Raw genomic sequence first — 9,955 nt, 5'->3', positions numbered from 1 at the left:
ACTATACATGGCCCCATTCGTTCTTTCCTTTACACGGATCTGTCGTCCTGGTCCCTTTGCAGAAACACAGCCCCAAAGCATGATGTTTTCACCCCCATGCTTCACATATGGTATGGTGATCTTTGGATGCAACTCAGCATTCTTTGTCCACCAAACATGACGAGTTGAGTTTAACAAAAAGTTATATTTTTGTTTCATCTGACCATATGACATTCTCCCAATCTTCTTCTGGATCATCCAAATGCTCTCTAGCAAACTTCAGACGGGCCTGGACATGTACTGTCTTAGCAGGGGGACACGTCTGGCACTGCAGGATTTGATTCCCTGGCGGCGTAATGTGTTACTGATGGTAAGCTTTGTTACTTTGGTCCCAGCTCTCTGCAGGTCATTCACTAGGTCCCCCCGTGTGGTTCTGGGACTTTTGATCACCGTTCTTGTGATCATTTTGACACCACGGAGTGGAGATCTTGCGTGGAGCCCCAGATCGAGGGAGATTATCAGTGGTCTGGTATGTCTTCCATTTCCTAATAATTGCTCCCATAGTTGATTTCTTCAAACCAAGCTGCTTACCTATTGCAGATTCAGTCTTCCCAGCCTGGTGCAGGTCTACAATTTTGTTTCTGGTGTCCTTTGACAGCTCTTTGGTCTTGGAGTGTGTCTGTTTGAGGTTGTGGACAGGTGTCTTTTATACTGATAACAAGTTCAAACAGGTGCCATTAATACATGTAACGAGTGGAGGACATAGGAGCTTCTTAAGAAGAAGTTACCGTTCTGTGTGAGCCAGAAATCTTGCTTGTTTGTAGGTGACCAAATACTTATTTTCCACCATAATTTGCAAATAAATGCATTAAAAATCCTACAATGTATTTTCTGGATTTTTTTTCCATTTTGTCTGTGTACCTATAATGAAAAGTGTACCTATGATGAAAATTACAGGCCTCTCTGATCTTTTTAAGTGGGAGAACTTGCACAATTGGTGGCTGACTAAATACTTTTTTGCCCCACTGTATTTCTCTCTCTCCACACCTTCTCTCTCTCCACATCATCTCTCTCTATATATATCTCTCTCTCCACATCTTGTCTCTAACTATATCTCTCTCTCTCCACATCTTCTCTCTCCACATCTTCTCTCTCCACATTTTCTCTCTAACTATATCTCTCTCTCCACATCTCTCTCTCCACATCATCTCTCTCTCCACATCATCTCTTTCTCTATATCGCTCTCTCTTTCCACATCTTCTCTCTCCACATCGTCTCTCTCTCTCTCTCTCTCTCTCTCTCTCACTATATATATATATATATATATATATATATATATATATATATATATATATATATATATCTCCACATCTTCTCTGGCCACATCATCTCTCTCTCTCTCTCTCTCTCTCAATTCAATTCAATTCAAGGGGCTTTATTGGCATGGGAAACATGTGTTAACATTGCCAAAGCAATATGGGAGTTTTTCTCTCTCTGTATCTCTCTCTCCACATCATCTCTCTCCACATCATCTATCTCTTCATCTCTCTCTCTCTATATATATATATTTATATATATCTCCACATCATCTCTCTCTATATATATCTCTCTCTCCACATGATCTCTCTCTCCACATCATCTCTCTCTCTCTCCCTCTCTCTCTCTGTATCTTTCTCTCCACATCATCTCTCTCCACATCATCTCTCTCTATATATATTTCTCTCTCCACATCATCTCTCTCTATTTCTCCCTCTCTCTCTCTCTCTGTATCTCTCTCTCCACACCATCTCTCTCCACATCATCTCTCTCTCTACAATTCAATTCAATTTAATTCAAGGGCTTTATTGGCATGGGAAACATGTGTTAACTTTGCCAAAGCAAGTAAGGTAGATAGTATATAAAGTGAAATTAACAGTAGACATCACACATACAGAAGTTTCAAAACAATAAAGACATTACAAATGTCATATTATATATATACAGTGTTTTTACAATGTACAAATAGTAAAGGACACAAGATAAAATAAATAAGCATAGATATGGGTTGTATTTACAATGGTGCATGTTCTTCATTGGTTGCCCTTTTCTCGTGGCAACAGGTCACAAATCTTGCTGTTCTGATGGCACACTGTGGAATTTCACCCAGTAGATATGGGAGTTTTTCAAACTTGGATTTGTTTTCGAATTCTTTGTGGATCTGTGTAATCTGAGGGAAATATGTCTCTCTAATATGGTCATACATTGGGCAGGAGGTTAGGAAGTGCAGCTCAGTTTCCACCTCATTTTATGGGCAGTGAGCACATAGCCTGTCTTCTCTTGAGAGCCATGTCTGCCTACGGCGGCCTTTCTCAATAGCAAGGCTATGCTCGCTGAGTCTGCACATACTCAAAGCTTTCCTTAATTTTGGGTCAGTCACAGTGGTCAGGGATTCTGCCGCTGTGTACTCTCTGTTTAGGGCCAAATAGCATTCTAGTTTGCTCTGTTTTTTTTTTGTTAATTCTTTCCAATGTGTCAAGTAATTATCTTTTTGTTTTCTCATGATTTGGTTGGGTCTAATTGTGCTGCTGTCCTGGGGCTCTGTAGGGTGTGTTTGTGAACAGAGCCCCAGGACCAGCTTGCTTAGGGGACTCTTCTCCACGTTCATCTCTCTGTAGGTGATGGCTTTGTTGTGGAAGGTTTGCGAATCGCTTCCTTTTAGGTGGTTATAGAATTTAACAGCTCTTTTCTGAATTTTTATAATTAGTGTGTATCGGCCTAATTCTGCTCTGCATGCATTATTTGGTGTTGTACGTTGTACACTGAGGATATTTTTGCAGAATTCTGCGTGCAGAGTCTCAATTTGGTGTTTGTCCCATTTTGTGAAGTCTTGGTTGGTGAGCGGACCCCAGACCTCACAACAGTAAAGGGCAATGGGCTCTATGACTGATTCAAGCATTTTTAGCCAGATCCTAATTGGTATGTTGAAATTTATGTTCCTTTTGATGGCATAAAATGCCCTTCTTGCCTTGTCTCTCAGATCGTTCACAGCTTTGTGGAAGTTACCTGTGGCGCTGATGTTTAGGCCAAGGTATGTATAGTTTTTTGTGTGCTCTAGGGTAACAGTGTCTAGATGGAATTTGTATTTTTGGTCCTGGTGACTGGACCTTTTTTGGAACACCATTATTTTGGTCTTATTGAGATTTACTGTCAGGGCCCAGGTCTGACAGAATCTGTGCATAAGATCTAGGTGCTGCTGTAAGCCCTCCTTGGTTGGTGACAGAAGTACCAGATCATCAGCAAAAAGCAGACATTTGACTTCGGATTCTAGTAGGGTGAGGCCGGGTGCTGCAGACTTTTCTAGTGCCCGCGCCAGTTCGTGGATATATATGTTGAAGAGGGTGGGGCTTAAGCTGCATCCCTGTCTAACCCCACGACCCTGTGTGAAGAAATGTGTGTGTTTTTTGCCAATTTTAACCGCACACTTGTTGTTTGTGTACATGGATTTTATGATGTCGTATGTTTTACCCCCAACACCACTTTCCATCAGTTTGTATAGCAGACCCTCATGCCAAATTGAGTCGAAGGCTTTTTTGAAATCAACAAAGCATGAGAAGACTTTGCCTTTGTTTTGGTTTGTTTGGTTGTCAATTAGGGTGTGCAGGGTGAATACATGGTCTGTTGTACGGTAATTTGGCAAAAAGCCAATTTGACATTTGCTCAGTACATTGTTTTCATTGAGGAAGTGTACGAGTCTGCTGTTAATGATAATGCAGAGGATTTTCCCAAGGTTACTGTTGACGCATATTCCACGGTAGAAATTGGGATCAAATTTGTCTCCATTTTTGTGGATTGGGGTGATCAGTCCTTGGTTCCAAATATTGGGGAAGATGCCAGAGCTAAGGATGATGTTAAAGAGTTTAAGTATAGCCAATTGGAATTTGTTGTCTGTATATTTGATCATTTCATTGAGGATACCATCAACACCACAGGCTTTTTTGGGTTGGAGGGTTTTTATTTTGTACTGTAACTCATTCAATGTAATTGGAGAATCCAGTGGGTTCTGGTAGTCTTTAATAGTTGATTCTAAGATCTGTATTTGATCATGTATATGTTTTTGCTCTTTATTCTTTGTTATAGAGCCAAAAAGATTGGAGAAGTGGTTTACCCATACATCTTCATTTTGGATAGATAATTCTTCGTGTTGTTGTTTGTTTAGTGTTTTCCAATTTTATGGAGTCTATGGATTCTTCAATTACATTGAGCTGATTTCTGACGTGCTGTTCCTTCTTTTTCCATAGTGTATTTCTGTATTGTTTTAGTGATTCACCATCATCTCTCTCTCTATATATATATCTTTCTATCTCTCTAACTTCTCTTTCTCATTTATATTTCCACATCTCTTCTCTCTGTCTCTCTCCATATCTTTCTATCTCTCTAACTTATCTTTCTCCTTTCTCTTTCCACATCTCTTTTCTCTCTCTCTCCATATCTTTCTATCTCTTTAACTTCGCTTTCTCCTTTCTCCCTCCACATCTTCTCTCTCTCTAAACATCTCTCTCTCTCTAACCTATCTTTCTCCTTTCTCTTTCCACATCTCTTCTCTCTCTCTCTCTCCATATCTTTCTATCTCTCCTTCTTTCTCTTTATTTTTCCTCTCCCACCGTTTACTCACTTTTTTATTTAGTTAATTATCGTTTACCCACATTGTGTTCCCATCGTTGATCAACGCTCAGAACGCGAAATCTTGTTGACCTGGGTACTAATCACACCTGCGAACTACTGGAATCAAGAATGATTCAGAGAGCAGCACATTCATTTGATACTCTGCCCAATGGCAAACTCCGCCCATGGCACAGGCAGAGACGTGAAACGAACTACCTCAACCCAGACCAACGGTGGCAAGTAGCAGAGAAATGACGCTGACAATGGCATTGGGAGATAGGGATTTTTTTGTGGGACATAAGGGATTTTTTTAAAGTCCCACGACTCCTGCCGTGTCAACAGACATCCCCCAAACATAAATAAACAGACTCTCGGTACAACTGGTAAATAGACTCTGATATTTCAGTCAGATGGCTAGCTAGCTAGGTAGCTCAAGGGACTCTGGATACTGTTAGCCAGAGAGCTAGCTAACTACAATAGCTGGTGTCACGACTTCCACCAAAGGTGGCTCCTCTTCCTGTTCTGCTCGGCGGTCATCGTTGCCGGTCTACTAGCTGCAACCGATCCCTTTTCTTTTTTCGTTTGTTTTTTGTCTGTCTTGTTGTTCACCTGTGTCTAGTTTAGGTTAATTATTGGCGTATTTCATCCTGCCCTAACTCCTAGGTTTTGTGCGGGATTGTTTGTGTAGCTGTTTGTGTAGCTGTCATATTTTTATTTATTTTTAATTTTTTTAATTTTTTTACCTTTATTTTACTAGGCAAGTCAGTTAAGAACAAATTCTTATTTTCACTGACGGCCTAGGAACAGTGGGTTTACTGCCTGTTCAGGGGCAGAACGACAGATTTGTACCTTGTCAGCTCGGGGGTTTGAACTTGCAACCTTCTGGCTACAAGTCCAATCCTCTAACCACTAGGCTACCCTGTTTGGGTTGCGTTTGGTTTGTTCTGTTGAACAGGTGTTTGATTCTGGACTGCGTTCCTGTGGTTTAGTGTCTACTGTTGTGGTCCTGTGTCTGTTCTTGATGGACTTGTAAATAAACACCCTTCTTGCAATTCGCTCTCTCCTGCACCTGACTCCACACCCACCTCTCCTAGGGAGAACATGACAGCTGGCTAGAAGGAATTTGTTTGAAGGATAAATGGAGTCTGACCTCAGCAGGAACAGTTGATCAGTGGAGGCTCCTCAGAGGTGGAACGGGAGGACCATCCTCTGTGAATTTAATAAAAAATAGTGAAACATTAAAAAAGTTATCCTTTTTAGGTCTATACTAAATATATTCACACGTCACCAAATAATTGATTAAAACACAGTTTTGCAATGAAGGTCTACAGTAACATGAACAGCACTTCATGGTGCAGCCGGAGGACAGCTAGTTTCCGTCCTCTTTTGAGTACAATGACTTCAATACAAAACCTAAGAGGTTCATGGTTCTCACCCATTCCATATACTTGTGCAGTAATTAGGACATCCTCCAACTTATCAGAGCTCTTGCACCAATAAGTGACATATTGTCCAACCAATCAAAGGATCAGAGAACTAATCTCGTACTGAAAACATAAGCTACAGAAAGCAAGCACTGCGGTTCTGATCTTTCTGCCTGTTCTGACCCTGAGCCTGATTGTGGACTACAGGAAAATGAGGACCGAGTACTCCCCCATTTTCATCGGCAGGGCTGCAGTGGAGCTGGTTGAGAATTTCAAGTTCCTTGTTGTCCACACCATCAACAAACTATCATGGTCCAAACACAGACAGTCGTGAAGAGGGCACGACAAAGCCTATTCCCCCTCAGTAGACTGAAAAGACTTGGCATGGGTCCTCAGATCCACAAAATGTTCTACAGCTGCATCACCGAGAGCATCCTGACCGGTTGCATCACTGCCTGGTTTGACAACTGCTCGGCCTCAGACCACAAGGCACTACAGAGTGTAGTGTGTACGGCTCAGTATGTCACTGGGGACAAGATTCCTGCCATCCAGGACCTCTATACCAGGCGGTGTCAGAGGAAGGCCCTAAAAATTGTCAAAGACTCCAGCTACCCCAGTCATGGACTGTCCTTTCTGCTACTGCACTTCAAGCGGTTCCCAGAGCATGAAGTCTAGGTCCAAAAGGCTTCTACCCCCAGCCCATAAGAACGCCGAACAGCTAATCAAAGGGCTACCCAGACCCTTCTTTTACGCTGCTGCTACTCTCTGTTTACTTTACTCTCTGTTTATGATCTATGCATAGCCACTTTAACTTTACCTACATGTACATATTACCTCAATTACCTCAACTAACCGGTGCCCCCGCACATTGACACATTGTACCAGTACCCCCTGTATATAGCCTCCACATTGATTCTGTACCGGTACCCCCTGTATATAGCCTCCATATTGACTCTGTACCGGTACCCCCTGTATATAGCCTCCACATTGACTCTGTACTGGTACCCCCTGTATATAGCCTCCATATTGGCTCTGTACCAGTACCCCCTGTATATAGCCTCCACATTGATTCTGTACCGGTACCCCCTGTATATAGCCTCCATATTGACTCTGTACCGGTACCCCCTGTATATAGCCTCCACATTGATTCTGTACCGGTACCCCCTGTATATAGCCTCCATATTGACTCTGTACCAGTACCCCCTGTATATAGCCTCCATATTGACTCTGTACCGGTACCCCCTGTATATAGCCTCCATATTGACTCTGTACCGGTACCCCCTGTATATAGCCTCCACATTGACTCTGTACTGGTACCCCCTGTATATAGCCTCCGCATTGACTCTGTACTGGTGCCCCCTGTATATAGCCTCCACATTGACTCTGTACTGGTACCCCCTGTATATAGTCTCCACATTGACTCTGTACTGGTGCCCCCTGTATATAGCCTCCACACTGACTCTGTACCTGTACCCCCTGTATATAGCCTCCACACTGACTCAGTAATGGTGCCCCCTGTATATAGCCTCCATATTGACTCTGTACCGGTACCCCCTGTATATAGCCTTCACACTGACTCAGTAACGGTGCCCCCTGTATATAGCCTCCATATTGACTCTGTACCGGTACCCCCTGTATATAGCCTCCACATTGACTCTGTACCGGTACCCCCTGTATATAGCCTCCATATTGACTCTGTACCGGTACCCCCTGTATATAGCCTCCACATTGACTCTGTACCGGTACCCCCTGTATATAGCCTCCACATTGACTCTGTACCGGTACCCCCTGTATATAGCCTCCACACTGACTCTGTACCGGTACCCCCTGTATATAGCCTCCACATTGACTCTGTACTGGTACCCCCTGTATATAGCCTCCACATTGACTCTGTACTGGTACCCCCTGTATATAGCCTCCACATTGAGTCTGTACTGGTACCCCCGGTATATAGCCTCCACATTGACTCTGTACTGGTACCCCCTGTATATAGCCTTCACATTGACTCTGTACTGGTACCCCCTGTATATAGCCTCCACATTGACTCTGTACCAGTACCCTGTGTATAGTCTCCACATTGACTCTGTACTGGTACCCTGTGTATAGTCTCCACATTGACTCTGTACTGGTACCCTGTGTATAGTCTCCACATTGACTCTGTACTGGTACCCTGTGTATAGCCTCCACATTGACTCTGTACTGGTACCCTGTATATAGCCTTCACATTGACTCTGTACTGGTACCCTGTGTATAGTGTAAGGTGTGTGTATGGTGTAAGCCGTCGTTGTGAATAATAATTTGTTCTTAACTGACTTAACTGGTAAAATAAAAAAATATGTTTTTGTCAAAGTAGGTGGTAGTATCCACAGCAGAGAGGTCCGTGGTAGTATCCAAGGAGAGGTCCGTGGTAGTATCCAAGGAGAGGTCCGTGGTAGTATCCAAGGAGAGGTCCGTGGTAGTATCCAAGGAGAGGTCCGTGGTAGTATCCAAGGAGAGGTCCGTGGTAGTATCCAAGGACAGGTCCGTGGTAGTATCCAAGGAGAAGTCTGTGGTAGTATCCAAGGAGAGGTCCGTGGTAGTATCCAAGGAGAGGTCCGTGGTAGTATCCAAGGAGAGGTCCGTGGTAGTATCCAAGGAGAGGTCCGTGGTAGTATCCAAGGAGAGGTCCGTGGTAGTATCCAAGGAGAGGTCCGTGGTAGTATCCAAGGAGAGGTCTGTGGTAGTATCCAAGGAGAGGTCTGTGGTAGTATCCAAGGAGAGGTCCGTGGTAGTATCCAAGGAGAGGTCCGTGGTAGTATCCAAGGAGAGGTCCGTGGTAGTATCCAAGGAGAGGTCCGTGGTAGTATCCAAGGAGAGGTCCGTGGTAGTATCCACAGCAGAGAGGTCCGTGGTAGTATCCAAGGAGAGGTCCGTGGTAGTATCCAAGGAGAGGTCCGTGGTATTATCCAAGGAGAGCTCTGTGGTAGTACATTTACATTTACATTTAAGTCATTTAGCAGACGCTCTTATCCAGAGCGACTTACAAATTGGTGAATTCACCTTCTGACATCCAGTGGAACAGCCACTTTACAATAGTGCATCTAAATCATTAAGGGGGGGTGGTGAGAAGGATTACTTATCTTATCCTAGGTATTCCTTGAAGAGGTGGGGTTTCAGGTGTCTCCGGAAGGTGGTGATTGACTCCGCTGTCCTGGCGTCGTGAGGGAGTTTGTTCCACCATTGGGGGGCCAGAGCAGCGAACAGTTTTGACTGGGCTGAGCGGGAACTGTACTTCCTCAATGGTAGGGAGGCGAGCAGGCCAGAGGTGGATGAACGCAGTGCCCTTGCTTGGGTGTAGGGCCTGATCAGAGCCTGGAGGTACTGCGGTGCCGTTCCCCTCACAGCTCCGTAGGCAAGCACCATGGTCTTGTAGCGGATGCGAGCTTCAACTGGAAGCCAGTGGAGAGAGCGGAGGAGCGGGGTGACGTGAGAGAACTTGGGAAGGTTGAACACCAGACGGGCTGCGGCGTTCTGGATGAGTTGTAGGGGTTTAATGGCACAGGCAGGGAGCCCAGCCAACAGCGAGTTGCAGTAATCCAGACGGGAGATGACAAGTGCCTGGATTAGGACCTGCGCCGCTTCCTGTGTGAGGCAGGGTCGTACTCTGCGGATGTTGTAGAGCATGAACCTACAGGAACGGGCCACCGCCATGATGTTGGTTGAGAACGACAGGGTGTTGTCCAGGATCACGCCAAGGTTCTTAGCGCTCTGGGAGGAGGACACAATGGAGTTGTCAACCGTGATGGCGAGATCATGGAACGGGCAGTCCTTCCCCGGGAGGAAGAGCAGCTCCGTCTTGCCGAGGTTCAGCTTGAGGTGGTGATCCGTCATCCACACTGATATGTCTGCCAGACATGCAGAGATGCGATTCG

The 9,955-nt window shown here is 44.5% G+C and overlaps 1 protein-coding gene across 1 annotated transcript in view; it reads left to right on the top strand.

Moving 5' to 3' along the window:
- LOC135545390 (uncharacterized) overlaps positions 1–9,077 on the top strand; it is a 10,293-nt gene extending 1,216 nt beyond the window's left edge. Inside the window, exon 2 of the mRNA XM_064972996.1 lies at positions 8,398–9,077. Within this exon, the coding sequence (XP_064829068.1) occupies positions 8,398–9,077 (680 nt within the window). The remainder of the gene's footprint in view (positions 1–8,397) is intronic.
- The last annotated feature ends 878 nt before the right edge of the window (positions 9,078–9,955 follow it).

This window comes from Oncorhynchus masou, chromosome 9, assembly GCF_036934945.1.
Source record: "Oncorhynchus masou masou isolate Uvic2021 chromosome 9, UVic_Omas_1.1, whole genome shotgun sequence".
NCBI classification, from domain to species: Eukaryota; Metazoa; Chordata; class Actinopteri; order Salmoniformes; family Salmonidae; genus Oncorhynchus; species Oncorhynchus masou.
Note: the sequence above shows the minus strand (reverse complement) of the source record. Positions and strands in the feature narration are given on the sequence as shown.